The sequence below is a fragment of the Prosopis cineraria genome, unplaced genomic scaffold (genome assembly GCF_029017545.1).
Source record: "Prosopis cineraria cultivar Desert tree isolate PC_DT_omini unplaced genomic scaffold, ASM2901754v1 PC8, whole genome shotgun sequence".
Taxonomy (NCBI): domain Eukaryota; kingdom Viridiplantae; phylum Streptophyta; class Magnoliopsida; order Fabales; family Fabaceae; genus Prosopis; species Prosopis cineraria.
This window is the reverse complement of record NW_026555339.1, coordinates 2240140-2262253: the sequence shown is the minus strand read 5'-3', so window position 1 is coordinate 2262253 and position 22114 is coordinate 2240140. Positions and strand designations below refer to the sequence as shown.

General features: G+C 33.8%; 2 protein-coding genes and 1 long non-coding RNA gene across 4 annotated transcripts; 1 reads left to right on the top strand and 2 right to left on the bottom strand.

The window, feature by feature from the left end:
* Window positions 1-3597: 3597 nt before the first annotated feature.
* Window positions 3598-7671, bottom strand: LOC129317972 (uncharacterized). Its single transcript, XR_008595126.1, has 3 exons — window positions 6145-7671; window positions 5627-5780; window positions 3598-4809 (listed from the first exon to the last, which is right to left on the bottom strand). It is a non-coding gene; the product is annotated as an uncharacterized LOC129317972 (long non-coding RNA).
* Window positions 7672-12685: 5014 nt separating this feature from the next.
* On the top strand, window positions 12686-15148 carry LOC129318711 (glucan endo-1,3-beta-D-glucosidase-like). Of its 2 annotated transcripts, none has more exons than XM_054963630.1 (3): window positions 12686-12896; window positions 13325-14635; window positions 14794-15148. In XM_054963630.1, the coding sequence occupies exons 1-3, from the start codon at window positions 12827-12829 to the stop codon at window positions 14832-14834; spliced, it is 1422 nt and encodes a 473-aa protein (XP_054819605.1). In that variant the 5' UTR covers window positions 12686-12826; the 3' UTR covers window positions 14835-15148. The 2 variants fall into 2 exon arrangements, with proteins under 2 accessions (XP_054819605.1, XP_054819604.1); XM_054963629.1 differs by having other exon boundaries at window positions 12689-12896; window positions 14727-15148.
* Window positions 15149-15418: 270 nt separating this feature from the next.
* Window positions 15419-16939, bottom strand: LOC129318712 (uncharacterized). Its single transcript, XM_054963631.1, has 3 exons — window positions 16712-16939; window positions 16373-16591; window positions 15419-15767 (listed from the first exon to the last, which is right to left on the bottom strand). The coding sequence occupies exons 1-3, from the start codon at window positions 16904-16906 to the stop codon at window positions 15747-15749; spliced, it is 435 nt and encodes a 144-aa protein (XP_054819606.1). The 5' UTR covers window positions 16907-16939; the 3' UTR covers window positions 15419-15746.
* Window positions 16940-22114: the final 5175 nt, after the last annotated feature.

Here is a 22114-nt window from a genome sequence, read left to right as displayed (position 1 = left end):
TGGAAATGAAAATTGAGGAACACATAGAGATTGATCATGCATAAACAATCCAAGAATTGCAAATGATCATCCGATATATGACAATTCCCTTAAGCAGGAATAATGAGTTCATCAACTACTTCGTTGTTCATTTCCTCATGTCATAAGAATCACCCTAATCAAACCGCAAACTTAATCAAAACCTTAAACGATGCCATTTTTTATATCAGGAGGGATCTCCCATAATGCCACACAAGTAGCATTCACTCTACGCGCAACATGAATCACTCAATCTAACCAACGTAAAGATGTTAGGAAAATGTGGATGGAATATGGAATAATGGTTGATTAGGACAATTAAGATTATTTTATATGAGATAATACTTAAATATAAAATAAATCTAAGATACTTAAAAAATAATATCAATCCCTAAATATATACTAAATCAAATCTTAATAAATCCTAAACCAAATTTTAATAAAATTTAAATCAAATCAAATATAATTTCTATAATTTTTTCTCTCTCTTCCTTCTCTTTCTCTTCCCTCCTTCCCATTGTACATCATAATGTCTAAGACTACTAAAACTATCGGAAATTTACCATTTCAATATGAACAAAAGAGAAGACCGTGAGCATAAGGTGAAACAAGCCAAAAAAAAAAAAAAGTTCAAAAATTACTCTTATTTAAAAAATTTAATTTTAATATAAATTAAAATAGACTTATTATTGTGAACGAGATATCAAACATATAAATTTTTAATGAATAGTTCAAGTGGTAGATCTCGGTAATATAAGCAAAATAAATATAATAAAATAAAAAATTTTAAAAAAATTGACTAGGTATAATGAAAAATGTAAGTAATATTAAAATTAAAAATCCACTAAAATTGATGGAAATTTATAATTTTAATATGACCAAATGTAAAGACCGTGAGCACTAAAGTAGAAAAAGCCCAATTTGAAAACATAGCATCCTAATGAAGGCAATGATGCGTTGCATGGACAGGAGAGGACAATGTCTCTTGACATTAATGGAAATGAAAATCAAGGAACGTGATAGATAGTGCAAAAGCAATCCAAGAATTGCAATGGAGCACCCAATAATCTGTAACAATTACCTTGAGTACAAATGATGAGTTCATCAATACTCCATTGTTCATTCCTTCATGTCATAAAAATCACCCTATCCAAACCACAGACTTAATCACCTTGAACAATGCCATTTTTTCAGATTAGGCGGGATCTCCCATAATGCCACACGATTAGCTAATGCAGATTCGCATCCACTCTACACCAACACGAATCACTCAATCTAAACAACGTAAATGTGAGGACAATGCCTAGGACTCTACTAAAACTACATTTGCCATTTTGATATGACCAGAAGAGAAGACAATGACCACTAAAGGTGAAACAAGCAAAAAGAAGTTCAAAAATTACATTTATTTAACCAATGTAAATTTAATATAAATTAAAGTAGACATATTATTGTCAAGAAGATATCAACATATAAATTTTTAGTGAAAAGTTCAAGTGGGATGTGTGAATGTAAACAGTAATATAAACAAAATAAATATTTAAAAATCCGCTAAAATTAATGGAAATTTATAATTTTAATATGATCAGATGAGAAGACCGTGACATTTCCCACCGCCTTTTTAACCTTCAATTGTGGCAGACTAACTCTTCATCGGCACTACTGACATTTCCCACCTCCAAGTTTAGAAAAGTTAAATAGAGTACCAATCACTGGTTCCCTCAAAATTGCTGAAGATTCAAGCATACCATCAAAATTCAACATAAAATAAGGCTTAAGAAACGATAAACGCAGCTTTGATTTATGTTGAAGCCAACGCAAAACCATAGCCTCAAAACGTGACCCACAAAGCAAAACATAACTTTAAAGATGCTAGTTGCTATATTAGTTCTCATTGTGGAAATTCATGAAGTACAATAAAACTAAAACATCATAACCACTCACCACAGCGGCAGGACTAAATCTCTGGTAAGAGTGTTTTAGAATCATAGAAAGTATCAGAGCACTTGCCAAAAAACCAGAGGCGGACCCATGTTATGATTTTTTTTTTTGGGGGGGGGGGTGGGTGATGTATTTATAAGGCTGCTATTTATTAACCCCTTGCAAAAAACATCTCCCCTATATGAAATATGAAAAGCCAAATATACTAGTATGTAATACATATTATGTGTGTTTGTTGTGTCTTTATTGTTATATTCATGTAAAAATATAGCATATATTTTATTACTTTCTACTTTTATATATAATTCACCTTTTGATATTTTTTATAAAGTATATCATTTTACAAAAAAAAAGATAGATCATTGATTATTTTTTTCTTCTAATTTTACTCTTTTACAATTTTTATGAGTAAGATAAGATGTCAATTATGTAATAGGAGATATTTTTAAAGAAGACATATTTGATCAGGTAAACAGAAAAATTTCTTTCTTTCGCAGAAAATATTAATAATTTAACTACTAGTTCAAGTGAGGATAGTGAGAAATGACTGACATATAAGATTAAAAAGAGTATTTTATTAAAATACTGTTATTACCAAAATTAATGTTTCATTAACAACAAATGATACTAGATGTTTATATTATAAGTGTAATTTTTTAACTAAATTATTTATAATCAAATATTATAAAATTGAGCATTTGCATGAGCATATTATTTATTTTTTGTTCAATTTGAAATTGATACTAATAAGAGTAACTTAACTAAGTTAAACACATATAGTTTTAAAGTATGTATATTAAATTATAATTTTATAAATTTTGAAGATCTCTTATATATATATATATATATATATATAAATCAACAATATATAATGGCATATAAAAATTAATTAAAAATAAAAGAACTTACACAAACATATTTTATATATAATTTAAAAAAGTGATATATTAGATATATGGTATGATTTGGTATTGTATTTTAGCATGTTATTATGCATACCTATGATTTAATGGCATTTTAAATTTTATAATTTATTTTTACAAAATAATTATAACAAAAATTTAAAAGCAATTTTGATGAAGCTAGCCCCCTCAGTCATTTCTCAATGCTATCCTTTATCACTATCCTCACTTTAACTAATAGTTAAATTATTAATGATATCTATAAAAAAAAGAAATTCCTCAGTTTACCTTATCAAACACATTATTGTTAAAAATATTTCCTCTCGTATTTGTAACATCTTACCCTACTCATAAAAATTGTAAAAAGGTAAAAAAAATAGTAATTAATGATCTATCTTTTTTTGTAAAGTGATATACTTTATAAAAAGGACAATCATTTTTTTCTAGAAAGTGAATTATATATAAAATTAGAAAGTAATAAAATATATACTATATCTTTATGTGAATATAATAATAAAAACACAAATAAACACACACAATATGTATTGTATAGGTATGTGTATAATATACTAGTATGTTTCGCTTTTCATATTTTATAGAGGAGCGATGTTTCTTGTGAGCGTTAACAAATAACAACCCCATAAATACATGGAAGAGGCCCCCACAACCATAACGTGGGTCAGCCTCTGGACATATTTGATTATAATGTGACAAGTGCTACCAAAGACACCAGATATTTCACACACCAGCAACATAATAAATTAGAAATTTAATGTTTACAGTAGTATCAATATAAAGTAAATCCATGGCACGTATTATTCACAAGTCAAGCAACATGGCTCATTCATCATGCTCCATGCGACGAAAGAGCTCACCCATCTAGTTTAAAGATAAACAAATGAGAGATGAAGTTTCTTTTTAGATGAATAAATAAATTATTGATAAGAAGAGATATGGAGTGACTAAGAAATAAACATAAATTAAAACTCATAAGTTGAAAAGATTAGGAAAAAGACAAATGCGGAAAATAGTTCCCCTTCTGGATCACAAGCCTGAGGAATAGTCAATAATGTTCACCAATGAAAACCAAGACACATAGCACATTTATTCCGTAGGACACAGATCAATCATCAGATAATTTTAGCAGAAAGGTAAAGCATTACAAAAGAAATTAATCCTATTCTACGAAACTGATTTAGATCTGTATGCCAAGGGTAGCTAAATTGACCCAGAAAACATGAAATAGTCAGGATAATAACCTGGGAATAGCAACATAGGGGGAACAGCTTCGTGAATTCTTTCAGTGACAACACCTCCAGGCAGAAATGCCAGTATTTTAGTCATCCCTGATAATTTATGGACCTAAATTTCCGCAAAAAAATGGCAAAATAAAACCTAGGTTCAAGCTCAGCCTAGAACACTCAGAAACCTCAAGACAAATACTTCTACTGACAAAGGTAAGTTGGTATGCATAAAAAGAACGGCCGCGGCAGCTTTAGACATGACACATGAGAAAGAGCTAGCCTGTACCCAAGAGTTGAAAGGGAATGGAGATCCTAAGGCAATATAGAAACTAAATCAATTAATATAGTATAACAATCAAGAGATACCACTAATACAGCAGAACAAACAACTTTAACTGCAGTCAAATTTGAAAAACAGTACAGATAATTCTTTCATTTTCCCCCTAAAATAATGCAATATATTATGACCATCGTGTTCTTGAACATTTTATGTATCAACTCAGCTTCCAGAAGATCCTCTGCAATTAGTATGGAGAACCATGCAGAGTAGGGGATTGGAAGAGAGGCCCCCTGAGGAGGGTGGGTTAAGAATATGCATATTATAAAAAGTATTATACTGTACACGTGCACCAATAAGCACCTGAAACACCCTTAAAGTATGTCCGCTTTTCAGCCAGCCCAATATCTGAAAGTATCAAATTACCCTGCAAGCAAAACATAAACAATATCAAGCTAGCATCGACAGATGTTACACTCCTAAATAATATAAGGATTCGCCATTAGGCTATGCTTCTTGGTGCAGAGAGGGGGAAAACAGAATGGAAGCCATGACAAGAATACAATGGACGAGAAATCAGGAGTTTGGCAATCTCCAACCGGAGCTTTTTATAGTTCAGAAAAAGAGGTTGGCGCCCTCTTTGCTGAATGGAAGTGAAAGAAACACGATGAAGTATTACACGTTATTACAATTTTATATCATTTTATCAATTATATGAAAGTTTAGAGTGAAACTGCGGGAAATACCAAATGATTCAAATCAAGTATTTATACACAGTCTAACAATTCCACTCCCCCATTAAGCGAAGTATCTGCTAATGACAGGAAATTAACGGTACTCTCTCTCTCATTCAAATGTTTAACTTCCACAACGAGGACATGGAAATGGAAAAAGATATTTAAAAAATCTAATGTACATAATAAATCCATCACAACCAATTCATTCTCGAATTGGAGTCAGGAATACATAGGATGTAATCAGGGACGCAGAGAATTGAATTGCAAGTTAAGGGGGCAAAAAAAAAAAGTCCATACAGGCAAACACATCATTGTGAGAGCTATAGAATAGACCACTATCCATATCCTGCCAAAATGCTTGCAAATCCGAAGGTATTAGTAAAATAAGCATAAAGGACCTATGTACACAATAAAAAAACCAGAATAGACACATGCTGGTAAAGTGTTAGGTCTGATATGAATGGCTTCCTGAACTTTCTATGTCATGCATTAGTTGAGTTTTCATACCTCAGTAGCCATCAAACTTCAAGATTATTAGCATAAAGTTTGGGATCATCCTTCTCTAACTGTGAGGGATAGCAGACAGGTAACCCTGGGAATTCTTGCATAATATTTTTTAGCATTTTTCTCGAGAGGCCATCATGCACCACCGAGGCTATAGCTATGCAAAGACAAAAAGAGACATAAATGATAAATATAAATATATATATATATTTAAAAAAAAAAGGAATCATGAAAATGCCAGTTGATCAACTCGGTAACAATTTTTGTTAATGAACTGAGGTAACTGTTGTGTTTAGAGAATAGAATCCTACTGTTATAATGGTTTTCTTAAAGCCAAGTCAATGAAGTAATCAGAGGATTAACTGTATAGTAAAGTTTACATCAAAATGTAGCTATCAAGCACATTAAAATGAAATAACGAAATTCCATTAATTTCTTTTTTCTGAAAGACAAATTAACTTGCTCAAAATATTCCAATCATACAGAAATCCAGAAGAAGGCGGCAAAAGCATGAAACCAACCTGTCAAGTCCACTGGTAGGCTCATCGGGAAAGAGCAACCTGGGCCTCATCAAGATCTCCAAAGCGCTGCTAACTCTGCTCTTCTCTCGGTCACAGATTCCTCGGAGATGCCAGTGTCCAATCATCGTGTCGGCACAATTCTGCAGCCCCGTGGCTCCTATTGTGCCTTCCAACAGAGCTCGCTTGTCCGACCACGTCACCTTATTTAACAGCCTTAACCGAATGGTCACGGTCGTCCCAGGCTCCCAGCATGCATGTTCGCCTGAGACAAACCCGCACGGCGAAGGTCGGTGATTTGAAATAGCCGTTGTGATCGGAGTTTGCTTAAGAATGGCGCAACCGCCCTGGCTTAAGCCTAATTAATAATATTTGTTTGTTTAAGAATGGCCTACCGCTAACTTGTTTTCATAAGCGTAATTATTGATTATGATAATATTTTTATATTTTTTACAATAACTAATAAAAAATAATATAACGTTGTTATTTATTTTATAGGCTTTGAAATGGCGGTTTGGGCTTCTGAATCTCACACCATCTTGCCCCCACATTACACATCTTGGCGGGAAGGCCCATGTGCCTCCCATTGGCAAAGTCTATTCCTTATTTCTCATTATCCAATTGTTCAGGCACGGACTGGACACGTATGCTCTTGTCAATCAGTTGGTTATTGGGTATACATGTGTCGCGCGGTTTTGGATCTGCTTGGTTTTGCTTCGAACATGATTTTACATGCGAATTGTTTCGTGTTTTCGTCTTGAAACAAGTCACTGGAAAATTACGAGGCGTACGTACAACGTAGAGAAGAAGAAGCGCCGGGGGGAAAAAAAGTGGAGGAGAAGGATGACGAAGAGAGACACGCACCACCAAGAAGGGGAAGAGCAGGCCGGCGCAAAAACAAAGAACAAAAACCGGCCGCAGCATCTCCCCCTCCAACCCCAGAAAATGAAATTTTATTAAGTATTGAATTGCCATGCAAGCGCACCCGTCATGGCAAAGGCCTACAATCAATAAATTAAGTTCAGGACCACATAACACACACCTCGCCTTCACTGTAACTTCTCTCGCGGTCCTCTGAAATCAAACCAATCTGTCCCTCCAACTATCAACTTCACAAACAAGAATCTTGTAAATTCATCCTTTGCCTATGCTAACACCACCGATAATGGCGTTAATCGTCGAGGACGACTCTCATACGCACAAGAACACGAGATGCCGGATATCAGCCTTCAAGATCCGATCAGTACCTAAGAAAAATCGTATTTCCGTGAGGTGAAAAACCACAAACCAACAGATTACGGGCTCCAAATTCGGGAAGGCTTCGATGTTTGAAATTGCGTTATACGTGACTGGATAATTTAAAGAATTCCTGGTTTAGGTCGTGCCAATCTTGGCGGCTTCGAACGGTGCCGCCGAGTCCATCGCAGGAAAAACCAGAACGGCGAGAGAACCTCCGGGGCAACGGCATCGGCTTGAAGATAAATACACGAAGCAATCTTTCCATCGGGGCACTGCATCACTCGTTCTAGTATTGAGACTTTGAGAGATCGTAAGTAACGCGTAGAGGGTGATAGCATCCATTTATAGTCAAAATTGATGCCGCAATCCGATTTATCATTATCCTTATTTGATAATTAGATTATAGATTTGATAAGTATATAATAAATAATTACACATTATGCTTCAACATTTAGATTCAAATTTTAAAAAATATATCAATATAAACATATCAAAATATCTAATGTAATTTAAGATAAATAGTGAATGCGATGTTGCGGGTGATATTATCGTTGTTGTCCTTTTCTTTTTTGGCCAACATCGTTAATATTCTTATGTTGCAGAATGAAGTGATTTTTTTTTTTCCACACGCTATATTGCTTATATTCTGAATCAAGATTAGCTGAGGAAAAAAAATTATATTTTGGATTGAATGGAATTATTATATTTCACATAAAACAAATAACCATTTAGGTTTTGATAAATAATCATGCATAAATAACAAGTGTAAACAAGTAATCGCTCAAATATTGACAAGTAATTGCACGTTATTAACAGGCAGACATTCATTTTGTTGTGTTTTCCATACACCAAGTCTTATTTTCAACTAGGTCCTGGGTTGTAGTGATATTTTAAAATTATTAGGCCCTTTTTTATCATTAAAAAGCTACAGAAATCCTTAGGCAAGATTTTCTTCAGACATAGGTGGCATATTAAACCTGATATAGAAAGCATGTTGTTCTCTGTAAACGAGCATGTGCGCGCATGAGAGGTGAATTTCATTTTTAAAATAAAACTTGTATATAAGATATTTATGTAATTTTAAATTTATGTACCAAATTTTATAGAGTATACGCTGTCTATACGTGTACGTGTGTTTCTGTTTCATAAGACATAACCAATCATTCTTACTTGTTAACACAAAAGTTTTGTTTTAGATGCACTGATAGTCAATTTTTCCTTTAGATCATAGAGCTAAGATATATTTTAATTTCTAAACTTTGTTCGAGGGGCACTAAGTATCATGTACTGACAAATGAAGCAACTTTTCTCTTAAACCATTTTTTTAATAAACAAAAAACTTTTCTGTCAATCACATATTAACTTTAATTGGAGAGTTTTTTTTTCCTTCTAAAAAATGATTTAAAAAAAATTACCTTACTTATCAATATAAGATGTCTAATACTTTTTGAAAACAAATTCATGAGTGAAAATAAATCTTAACTCTTATATATGAGTATATTCAAGAATAAAAAGTAACATGTTTCGAGATATTTAAGGGCTAACGTGATTGCTTGCTTACAATTTTTCCTTAAAAAGATGAGATCACTTGCTATATTCATCAAATCAAGTTAAATTGGTATCAACTATCACTTCTGCAATCACTCGCTCTTTCCCTGAGTTAAAAATCATAGAGGCTATATGCGATTTTTTCACTACATTATTCATCATTTGTGATGGGTTACTCAAATGCCAAGTCTTATACATCTCCTGCATATAAATTCATGATCTGATTTCCCTTTGGCCATTCCTTTCAAACTTTTGCTTTCTTGATATGGTTTTTAGTTGAGCAAGACTTCTTGCTAAATAATAACGATCAAGATACAGACTTGGTAATGTTGTCGTACGGCGTGCGATCATCTTCTACTCATTAATTCAAAGTTTTATTTCATGTTTCCTAACTCTTTTTTTTTTTCCCCTTTTGCACACACACACGCACACACATCATTTAGGTTAGGCGAGACTTCATGGTGTGTGCCTTGTGAATTAAGAAATGAGAGTCGTAGTGAATGTGGACAAATTATTGGGGAAGGGGATGTACGTCGTAACACCTCGAAAACACGGTACCACTATGCCTTCTTTATTTCTCGCTCTGTCTATTAAACTTTGAGGGTGGAGCCAAACTAAAAGTGGACACTGAGCATTCATGCATTTTTCATCATTAGCTTTTCTCATCACCATTGAGTACAAAAATATTTGTATTTAATTTGACTTGTTTGTGGGGGAAATTTTCAAAAAGTTAAAAAAGGTATGGCATGCTGGTGCTGGTTTTGGCCCTTTGAAGCCTCAAAGCAAATTTGCCGAAATCCAGCAGAACGGCTAGGCCCTTGCTTTGGTTCGAATGAAAAAGCAAGTTTGAACTTGCGAGGAGGACGCTTTTTACATTTAAAGTTAACGTGAATAGTGTACTTTAGCTTAGTGGGGCATGCTTTTATTATACTTCGTCCGCTGCAAATTATAAAATATTTTTCAATAAATTTATTAATACATTTTATGATTTTATTTTTCAAGATAAAAATACAAATTTCAGAACCATCATTCATTTAGTACTTATTGATATAATACTATTAAAATATAATAGGAAGGGTAATATTAAAAAATTATTATTAATAAAATTTTAAGTATTTTATATTTTGAAATGTCAAATCTCATCTAAAATATCTTGTAATTTAAAATGAGAAAATAATATATTTTAAAAAAAAATGTAATTTTTAATTTTCATACTTTGCTCATATTTTATTATAGGTCACTGTACTTTTTTTAATATTTTATGTCCTTGCACTTTTATTTTTAAGTATTCTAAATCTTTAAACGAACCAAGTATAAATCTTAGAGGGACTTAAAATATAAAAAAAATGAGAGTGTATAAATTTAAAACATAAAAAAAGTACAGGAATTATAACAAAAACACAAGTAAATTATAGAAATTAAAAGTTATATTTTCGTTATAGTTTATTTGTTGCATGAAGTATGCTAACTTCCGGTGAAGTTCTTCCATGTTGAACTTGGTCCCTTCTTAATTTTAATTAATACAAGGTGCTTCTTTTCAAGGCGTGGTCTAAATTAAATGCTTTACTTTATTCGTGGTTCAAACTTTATGTTGCACGAGAAAAAGGGATTGCTGTTTCTTAACATGGAAGTAAAAGTTGCATAGTAATTTCTAATCTACTCCTTCCAATTAAAAATGTAAATTTTTTTATCAATCAATATTGATTCAAATAAAAATAACGTAATGCATGTATTTTTTTTATTTTATCTATTATATTTATTAATTTAAATATTTGAATAAATATATCTATCACTTATCAATAAGTACATTAATAACAAGAATTAGAACTATATGTAAACGGAAAAATGATATACTTTCCCTATCTCAAATTATAATATAATTTTATATAAAATCACACATTATTAAAGCTTTCTAAATATATTTTATATCTCTATTTTTTAAAATAAAAATACAAACTTTTAAAAATATCTTTTATTTGATATTCTATTTGTTAAAGAATAGCAAGGAGAGAAAATATATGATAAGGTTAATGTTAAAAAAATATCATTAATAAAATTTTATTTTTATCAAAATATCTTATATTTTAAAATGCCAAATTTTTATAAAAAGTATCTTATAATTTAAAATTGAGATAATATATTTTTATGAAAATAAAAACTTTATTGATATGTGAGTTTTTTTTTCTTTCTAAAATCTGTTTATATTTTGGGTTGGAGGGAGTATCAAGTTATCAACATCTAAATTGAAGTACTCCTTTCGTCCTTATTTTGTTCATAAATATAATGAATGTTATAATATTTTATCCTTATCTTAAAAAATAAAGGAGATATTAATTGTGTACTTTAATCACTACCACTATTATATTAATTGTGACAATAATGGGGTAAAAATAAAATTTATTATAATTTTGTATGATTTTATTTAAATATTAAACTTTTATTGATATACCAAATTTAGGTAAAGTTACTTTATATATAGAAAATAAGGAGGGACGGAGTAGGTATTGCCTTTCTTGTTCGGAATTTAATTAATCATTGCTTTGAATTATATAATCCTCCCGCTACCTTTAATTTTTTCCCTCTTAACGAAAGCATGAGTGGTATTTTGGGATAAGGTTCATGCATGCATCAGCACCATTTATTTCCTGTAAAACATTATATATTAACCCCTCTATTTCATTACATTTGTCTTTCGAAGAAAAAATTTTGTTTCGTATTATATATTTTAAAAATTCCAAAACAATATGTAATAATACTTTTCTTATGTTTATTATTAGAGTAATTTACTATTTATTATTATTGTAATATTTTTAGAAGTATTAAATACTCCAATCGTTTTAAATTATAGAACATTTTTGGGAGAGACTTAAAGTTTCAAAATGCAAGATACTTTAAAAAAATTAATATTTTGTTAAATAAGCTTATTTTAATATTATTTTTTATCTTTATATTTAATTTTCGTCCATTTTTCTTTTCAATATATAAAATGAAAAGTATTTTTAAAAATTTATATTTTTGTTTTGAAAAAATTATGATTTTTAAATGTATTCAATGAGATTAATTAATATGTAAAATTTTGTTAGAAAGTGTGTTATAATTTAAAATAAGAAGAGTCATAAGCAAATTTGGTAAACCATGTCATATTTAATATTTTCACATATTTATTAATTCACGTGAAATAATAACTTTAAAAGATAAATACAACGAAATAGAGTGAGCATTAAAAATGAAACCACACCCAAAAAAACCTGATAAAACATAACGGCAGGTATAAAAAATAAAAAAAATTATCCTAAGATAAATGGAATGTGAAATTTACTAAGGCAATAAACAACACTATTGACACTCACTCTCGAGAATTTTCCTCAACACAGTAATAAAATGCACCAATGCTATTCAATGGAGGAAAAAAAATATATTGAAGAGAAGTAAATGTTAATAGAGGAATATAGCCATCCATTAAAGAAAAAATATGCAGAAGGTTATATCAAGCCTTAGGGGAAGAAAAACACCGTGAGATACATGTACTTGAAAACACTTATGGAAAGATAAATGTAGTTTAAGATTTATTCATTTAAGATGACAGGAGAGTGAGTAACGTAAGCAATGATAACCAAGTTAACTAGACGTAAAGTATACACCGGGATTGCATTGCTATAGATTAATTGGAATATAAAACGTAGTGGTAAAAAAAAAAAAAGGAGTATAAAACGTTAATATGGACAACCTAACTTTTTAGTACGATTACTGGGATCAAAGATTATTAGATTTCAGACGCAGTTGTCGTCTTCCAAAAGGTAGGCTTACTATCTTAACCTGCAGCACCGTTCGGCCCTTCTTTATATTCTCTTCCAATTTCAAATCTCCCCAGACAAGCAAGCAAGGGCGCTCTTCCTCCATGGCAGCCTCGCTCCCTCCTTCTGCAATTCTTTTGCTCCTTTCTCTCTTCCACGCATTCAACCTCTCAAGTAAGTTTCTGACGACCCTCATGCAATCCAATATATCTACTCCGAATCTTCTTTAACATTGCCCTCAAAGCTTACCCTGTTTTAGGCTAATCAATCTCTGCGTCTCTGTATTTTCTTGCTTCTTCTATTAACTATATATTCATTCGAAATTCCAAAGTTTCCCTTTCTGGATTATATTCAATAATTTGCTATGAACTATGAGGTGTTGGTTTGGAACAGAAGTTATATTCGCTCTCATTTGCTCTGTCCGCTAAGAAAGAGAGGGGCGATTTGTGTACTTGTGAGTATGCAGGGGAGAGAGGTGACAGTTGAAAATTCGTTTTAAAGCCAATTCTTTTCCCTTTTCTAATTCTGATAGTTTTTTTAATTTCTTCCCTTTCCCTTATATTTGATGCTATATTGACCGTCTGAATTTATGGTTGTTGCAGGCTGTGAATCATACATTGGCGTGAACTATGGCGAAGTCGCCGACAATCTCCCACCACCCTCAGCCACCGCCAAGCTTCTCCAATCCACTTCCATCGAAAAAGTCCGATTGTACGGTACAGACCCCGCTATCATCAAAGCCCTCGCTCACACCGACATAGGCATCGTCATCGGAGCGGCCAACAGCGACATACCATCTCTTGCTTCCGAACCCAGCGCCGCCAAAAGTTGGATCGACTCCAACGTTACCCCTTTCTACCCCGCCAGCAAGATCATCCTCATCACCGTCGGAAACGAAGTCTTGACCTTCGGCGACCAGAATCTACAAAACCAATTATTGCCGGCGATGCAGAATCTCCAAGACGCGCTTAACTCCGCATCTCTGGGTGGAAAAATCAAAGTGTCCACCGTTCACGCCATGGCGGTTCTGGGTCAGTCCGAACCTCCTTCTTCCGGAGCCTTCCAACCCGGTTTGACGAACATGCTGAAGGGACTGTTGGAATTTAACGACGCCAACGCTTCGCCTTTCGCCATCAATCCTTACCCTTACTTCGCGTACACCAGCGACCCCAGGCCCGAAACCTTAGCCTTTTGCCTCTTCCAACCCAACTCAGGCCGACTTGACTCGAACACGAAGATCAAGTACATGAACATGTTCGATGCTCAGGTGGATGCTGTGCGTTCTGCGTTGAACTCTATGGGGTTTAAGAACGTTGAGATCGTGGTCGCTGAGACTGGTTGGCCGTACAAAGGTGACACTAATGAGGTTGGTGCGAGTATCGAGAACGCCAAGGCTTACAACGGTAACTTGATCTCGCACTTGCGTTCTATGGTTGGGACACCACTAATGCCAGGAAAATCACCAGATACATACCTTTTTGCGTTATATGATGAGGACTTGAAGCCTGGGACTACTTCTGAGCGATCATTTGGGCTTTTCAGGCCCGACCTGACCATGACCTATGATGCTGGCCTCTCTAGCCAGAATTCGACAAAATCTCAAGCTGCTCAAAGTCCAACTTCGACGCCAACAGCAACGCCGTCGCCGACGGCAGCGCCGACAACAAAGAAAGGTGGAGTGTGGTGTGTGCCAAAAGCAGGATTAACAGCTGCACAGTTGCAAGGAAATCTGAATTACGCTTGTGGACATGGGATTGATTGTGGCCCTATACAACAAGGTGGGGCATGTTTCCAACCAGACACGCTTGAAGCTCATGCTGCTTATGCCATGAATCTCTATTATCAGACCGCTGGTCGTGATCCCAAGAACTGTGATTTCGCAGATACAGCCACTCTCACGTCCACTGCTCCAAGTAAGTCCAATCCAGGTTGATTTTGAATCAATAAGCTCTGTTCTTTAAAGTGAATTACAGCGATAAGAGTATTTATTATCTGTTTCTGCAGGTTTTAATAACTGCTTTCTCAATTCTAGTAATACTAATGCTACTAATAATACCCGAGCGAATAACAGTCAGATATCAATGTCTGGAGTCGGACCTACAAGACACTTGATTGACACTTGCAAATGGTTGTTCTTCACTGGCTTGGTCTGCCTCTGACATGTCAAATCTATGTCCAGTCTCCACAAGGGAGGACATTTCTTGTGTTCAACTTGTTCTCTCACATTGTGCTGGTAACGAATAGTCTGGTTTATCAGGAAAGTATGCGATGTAGGAAAGAGTGTTCCTTTGCACATGTAGAGCAGAGAGTTAAGCTGCTGCGTGGAAGGATAGTTTGAGTATTCAACTATTTTTTTGAGGTTAGAAAATCTGTGATCAACATGTAATATGTATATATCCCTCGTTCAGTAATATATATATATATATTTTGCTGAGTAGTGTTATTTCCGCGATTTCAGTTTCACATCTCTGCTAAACGTCCGAATTTGTTTAGATCAGATTTCGTCGTTGTTTTATGCAGTGTTACTTGTCACGTTTTTCACTTGAAGCTTCTGTTTTAGGATCTGCTCCCTTTCTTTTATCACGTTAAAAGTCCAGAACAAAAGGAGCCAATTTCATCATTAATTATTGCTAAAGAAAAGCGCACATAACTTCAACAATAACTTGAACGCCTATAACAGAGAACATGTTGCAGCATACGAAAGCAAATTTATATTTTGGTAAAAATTCCATTGATGCAACACAAAATAATATAAAATCAGCAGTAAGGTTTACGCTCTGAACAACTTTACATTTCAAACCTGCCAACCTAGAAACAGCTTTCTATTCATTTGGAAGATAAGCTTTAGAGAAAGACAAGCGAATTCATAAATTGTGACACGCTTTACTTTGTTGAAGGCTGTCATAAGCTGAACAACAATCGAGTTCTAGTTGTTTCCAAGCTAGTTGTAAAAATTAAGGACTCTTGTCATCCTTTATTGCCGAGTGTGCTGCCCACGCCGCTCTTTGCTTGCTTAATTTTCCTTCACCCTCTGCTACTCAGCTCCTGAAGATGTGACCGAGCATAGAAACAAAGCGTGAATGTTTATTCTAATTAACCTATCAATTCTCAAGGGGAAACATATAACTAGCAGTGATGTTCAGTCTACTACTAGCCTACGAGGTTAAGTTATCAACAATAAGAAAAGCATTAAGTATTAAATAAGTCACAAGGAAGAGTCATCAAGAAAAGAGTCGCTGGATCCTAATTGTAATCGATGCATGGATCATGGAACTCTGGAACATCACTCACCAAGTAATTAAAGCATTGAGCAACAACCGTTCACAGTTGAAAACAAGATATGTTACCTCAAGAAAAGCACATCAAGCAACAAAAGGTAACATGCTAGGTTACCATAAACGTCCTCATCAACACAACAAAGAAATTGAACTTCAAAGACAAGAACTATGACAAGAGAAATAACCGGCATATGGAATACAAGAAGACATGGCTCAAGTGTGAGGAATTATTAGTCAAGGAAAGAGGAGAATCTCGCGAATTTTAAACAAGCTAGGGCGCAGAGAAAAAATGGGAAAGCTGAAAGCACAAAACAATTGAAGCTCAGCGATTCCAATGAGAAGATATGAAGAATTTAGCTTAGCTTAGCTTACCGACTCTGATTGAAGAGGAAGGATGTTTAAATCAAAAGAACGCAATGACATCTGAGCAATTTCAGAAACAGCAGTGTCTCGGACGCCTGGAACATCACTGACCAAGTGCTCGTAAGCAGCTTGAAAAGCCTCTGACCAAAACCGAGGTAACCTTGCAGCACTAGTCTGCGTGTAGACATCCCACATGCGCTTCACCAACTTCTCCCTCTCCTCCACTTCCTATTCCCAAACGTCCATAGCAAACTTTAACACAATAATATTATCTGGGGTCTGGGGAATTAAAAAAAAAAAACAGAGAGAGAGAGAGTGCATATATATGTATGTCAGATAGTAAGGTACCAGCACATCGAGATCGTCGAGAGTTTGAGAATCCAATTCATGGGAGAAGCGGGAAAGGCTGGGGGCGGACCATTTGAGAGTGAGGGAGCCAGTGAACATTGACCAAACAGCTAAAAGGATAATGGCAGTCAATACCCAGAACATGTAGTGGCTCTTGCCCATTGCTTGCCCAGCTTCAGAGCTTTCTCTCTTCATCTTGGCCGTAAACACTGTAATGGATGGATCTTCATCTATCAATAATTAAAGATAGAAGGTGTGCTTTTTTTCACAACTAAAAGACAACGAAAGGTGAATCGATGGAAAAGCAGTAGGTTGGGGACCACCATTAACAATAATTGTCTTAGACCTCTGAACAGGGCAGGTACAAATATCAAACACAGACATCACCAACCTTAGCTAGTTACCGACGTACTCATGATTGACCTTAGGATGTCTAATCAACGCAGAGTCTCTGCCCAGCTGAGGGGCTCAATAGGTTGGTCTTGCGTATGGTTGATACACTAATATAATCACATAATTTAGCCCCTGAAAAGAATCATATAATTTGCTTTATTTAAAAACGGGATATCTGCCTACTTTGATTATTATAACGTTAATTTAAAAACGCTCCACATCTATCTTTAACATACAATTCATCTGATAATTCCCATTTCGATGTGTACCATACAAAGCTAATTGATACTAAAACTTCCAGTATATACGAACAAAACTTGCGTCAAAATTAGGAACCAAAACAAGGGAGAAAGAAACAAGAAAAAATCAACCTAAGGTACTATGGAAACACTTAAAATACGCTGAAGTTACATAAATTTAAGAAATAGTTGCCAGGTCCCTAGGAATTTAAGAGTGAATAAGTTTGAATGTAAGATTACTCATTTGCCCTCTAGCATTGAAAAGAAAATTTGCTTGCGCACGTGCGTCTCACGAAACCCATGATCAGCAATGGTGAAGGTTGCTGAATATCCATAATTGTTGATCACGGTAGGATCATCTTCACTTCCTCACATCCATGATTACAGCCCTTGTCTTTGTCTAAGTGAGTTGGGAGTGTTTCTCTGCAACAGCAGCATTTCATCGACAGAAAATAAATTTTCTAAGTAAACAATTGTTGGCTGTAACAGCCCTCTGGGTCACCACTGCCTCTCCAGGGTTTTTTCCCAGCGCTGGACAACACACATGTCACCACATGATTGCCGGCTTTCCCACTGGTGGTACAGTGGTTATTCCTCACCCCACCCTCACGGGGGTCTTTTGGAACCTCCCCAGACTCGAACCTCCAACCTCTACCACCTTAACGAAGTTGAGGCGAAGTCTGGTACCACTGGGTCAAGTTGGTAGAGGTTGGAGGTTCGAGTCTGGGGAGGTTCTAAAAGACCCCCGTGAGGGTGGGGTGAGGAATAACCACTGTACCACCAGTGGGAAAGCCGGCAATCATGTGGTGACATGTGTGTTGTCCAGCGCTGGGAAAAGACCCTGGAGAGGCAGTGGTGACCCAGAGGGCTGTTACATTGGCCGTAAACGATTACGTAAATTACCGATTAACAGTAATATATCCATTGTTAGTTGGGCAAACGATTTCTTGTGCGTTAATGATTTCATTATTGTTTGAGGGTAGGATAATACTTTCTGGGTAAACCTGCGATCATTTAGTTTGCACAGCTGATATATGGAATAATCTGGCGCAACACTGTTCCGTTGATAAATATTTGATATGAATATCTTTACATGTTGTCAATAGTGTTTTGTTGTGATGTCAATATGGTATGAATAGTTGTCAATACACTGTACTGTGCAGGCTAACCAGTAAGAATGCAAGTACTACTAAAAAACATGTATTATGTTATGTTTTTCATATAGGACATTTTATATATTATTCACAAGCATCTGAGGTAAGCTTGTTTCGTTGAAAAATCTCTGCTATTAAACAACACTGCGTCTTGTCAATAGTGGATAAATGTGTTGTTAATACACCTTTTCTAGTTGTCAATACACTGTGTGTGGTGCAGGTTGACCTGTAAGATGACAAGTTCTTTTGGAGAGCATATATTATGTTTTTTTCTATATAGGGGGCATTTTCAAAATGATGACCAAGGAAGTATGCAATATGTTGGGGGTGTTAGAATAAGAACAATAAAGAAAGGGACAACATATGAAGAGTTGACAAGAATGATATCATCAATTATAGGAAATGAAAGCAATATAATCCAGTTAAAAATCACAGTCAATGTTAATGCAAGCACACTTGTAGATCTAGTTAATGATGATGGAGTAGAACATCTGATCAAGTATAACAAACAAAGTGGACATGTGTATGTAGTTGCAAATGGGAATGACACCATATAAGTATCAACGGATTGCTCATTAGAAAACCAACATGTGTAAGTTGTGTAAATTTTTTTGTTAATGTAAATAATGTTGAAAAGTACAATTCTAATGTTGTCATTGAATGCAGGATTGATAATTTATTGAGAGTTTTAGATGGATGCTCTTTGTCTCCACCAAGTATCTATCCTGAGATTGAAGACTTGGAATTGGCATGCGTTGTGGGGTGCATGTTATGACATGGTTACAATCGTGGAACAACATTGCAGACAAGAATGGGTATACGATGCCAAAATACTCCCATGTATGCATTTTTTGCTTTACATTTTTACTTTTTCATATACTATATATTTGTTGTTGTCCCTTAGGATGACCTCTATAAGAGGAAGGTAGAACTCTTATGGTGGCTACTGAGTCATCGTAACAATGTGAAGGAGTTCGAAACCATGTTTTTGTTAAAAGGATCCCAAGCAATGAGGAAGAGAAAATAGAAATTTTTTGATAGAACTTTAGGATCTAATTTTATTGATCATCATATCCTTTTGTATAGTTAGTCTTAGATAATGCTGTTTATGAAACCTGATTACAAGTTTATAAATGTGGCAAACAGTTTGTTTTATTAATTGAATGTCAACAAGTGGTTATCACTTTATTGACAAGTGTCTATAAATATATTGACAAGGTAATAATTCACCATTGACAAGTGCTAAGGCATTAGGTGCTGTCATTCCCTTCGAAAATTAGCTAGTTAAAAGAACCCATTGATTACTTGGTGTTGACGATTGACAAGTAATAATAACTATATTGACAAGGTAGTAATTCGCCATTGACAAATGCTAAGGTAGTAAGTGCTGTTATTCCTTTCAAAAATCAACAAGGTGCAAGAACTTATTGACTACTTGGTATTGGCGATTGACAAGTGGTTATAATTATATTGACACGCTACTTATTCTCCATTGATAAGGTCTGACGCACTTGGTGCTGTTGTTCCCTTGAACAATTAACCAAGTGCAAGAACCTGTCGACTACTTACCATTGGCTATTGACAAGTAGATATAACTATATTGATAAGGTAGTAATTCTTCATTGACAAGTGTTGAACCACTTGGTGCTATTAATCCCTTCAAAAATTAACCAAGTGCAAGAACCTGTTGACTACTTGCCATTAGTCATTGACTACAAGGTATCACTTCATTTACAATTTATGCATTTGTTATTGACAAGTGCTAATACATTAAGTGCAATAAACCAAAAAATAAACAAAAAACAAATTTCAGATACATAAACAAAAAAATACACTTATTCATAATATTTTCTAACATAGATTAGGATTCTTGCAAGTCTCGAAGGTATGACCAACCTCATGGCATCTTTCACAATGATAAATCTTTTTATTTTGGAATTGAGATTCCTTTCTTTTACTCTTTGGCCTACCTAGAGGCCTTCTAGTCATTGGTGACTCCAAGAAGGTTTGGGTTGATAAATTTGTCACCGTCAATGTGTAACATCCTAAATTTTAGATAAAAAAATTATGAAATTTAAGTTTTTTTTAAATGATGATAATAATAGGAATTTATATTATTTGAGGTTATTTTAATAATATGGGTAGGTATTTAATTATGAATTTAAAAACTTAAATTTAAAATTATATAAGAAATATTTTGTTAAGATATAATTTTAAGATTTTAAAAAAAAAATTATGTGTGTGTGAGAGTTTTAAAAAAAAGAAAAGAAAGTAAAAAAAAAGGAAGGGGGTTTAGTCCCACATCGGTTAGATGTGGGAATGAAAGGCACCTCCTCATGTATAAAAAGAGGAGGTGCATTGTGGAGGAAGCATAAGAAATTATTTATTGCAATTTGTGAAAATTGCAACTAAGGGCCCAAGATGCAATTTGTGAAAATTGCAAGTAATGGCCCAAAGGTTTGAATAATTAAATTCAAACCTATAGTTTTTTTAATATAATTTTGGGACCCACAATCCCATTTTTATATTATTTTTCTCTCTTCCTCTCACTTTGCTCGGCGTCTTCTTGCAAGGGGAGATTATTTTCTTTTTCTTCAGGTATGTTCTAACTTTTCTATTTAGATTAGTATTTAAAAATTTATTTAATTACAAAATTAATTTTATAGTTATTTTCTAAATAATATTAGCTTTTTAGTGATATGATTATTTTGTAGGATAGAGTAAATATTCTGATTAGGATTTTTTTTATAGGATAGTTAATCTGATGATATGATGGATTAAAAATATAGGTTAAAACTCTTAGGGATATAATAAATATTATAGAATATTTTCTTGAGGTTAAAACTCATGTTTAAGAATTTTTGAGTTAAAATCTAGATCTATATGGTTGAATTTATGTGAAATCTGAGATATAGGGATAAACCTCTAATTATTAAATATTTATTTAAGTATGAATAGGTATTTTTAAGGTTATAGAAAGGTGATTTGAGGTTTTAGGATAATTTTAAAATTTTTAATTTATTTTTGGACGAATTTTTAAATATAGAAGGATGAAATTGTGATACTAGAAGTGATTTCAGGATAAAAAAATAGTTTATTAGGGTACGAGAATTTTAGAAAAAGAATTTGGGAAGTTAAATGAGGCATAAATCTTAAATTAGTATTAATATAGATTATAGATCTAAGACTTTCTAATTCTTTAAATTAGAGTTATTTATTTGAATGTAAAATTAATATATAGTATTGTGAAATAATTATGTAGATTATATTGACAAAGATAGTGATGAAAAAGGAGTTGTGAAGGGGAACTTGTTATTCAAGACACAAGGTAACCATTATTAATGTGTTGTGATGAGTGTGTTTGTGAATGGTTATGTGTTGACTTGTTGTTTGGAAAAAACTATGAATTATTGAAAATAAATACTGTTATATACTTGTTTGAAATTATTGCTAAGTGGGTCAAAAATTTATTTTTATTTATCATGATGAGATATTATTGTTCGGATATATTCCTGTTTGGATATTTGAATGATGCATGACTTGTCAGGGTATTTTAATGTATGGTGTTAATGGGAAATTTCTATTCGGTTAATTATTACCACATGGTAGGCCCTCAT

What these genes read in the sequence shown, in the direction of transcription:
- LOC129318712 (XM_054963631.1), bottom strand. Translation starts at nt 16,906, where the DNA reads ATGAAGAGAGAAAGCTCTGAAGCTGGGCAAGCAATGGGCAAGAGCCAC. An exon ending in TCGACGATCTCGATGTGCTG is followed by an intron (nt 16,592 to 16,711) that starts GTACCTTACTAT and finishes GTTTGGGAATAG; the next exon opens with GAAGTGGAGGAGAGGGAGAA. An exon ending in TTCCTCTTCAATCAGAGTCG is followed by an intron (nt 15,768 to 16,372) that starts GTAAGCTAAGCT and finishes TCACATCTTCAG; the next exon opens with GAGCTGAGTAGCAGAGGGTG.
- LOC129318711 (XM_054963629.1), top strand. Translation starts at nt 12,827, where the DNA reads ATGGCAGCCTCGCTCCCTCCTTCTGCAATTCTTTTGCTCCTTTCTCTC. An exon ending in CCACGCATTCAACCTCTCAA is followed by an intron (nt 12,897 to 13,324) that starts GTAAGTTTCTGA and finishes TGGTTGTTGCAG; the next exon opens with GCTGTGAATCATACATTGGC. An exon ending in TCTCACGTCCACTGCTCCAA is followed by an intron (nt 14,636 to 14,726) that starts GTAAGTCCAATC and finishes CTGTTTCTGCAG; the next exon opens with GTTTTAATAACTGCTTTCTC.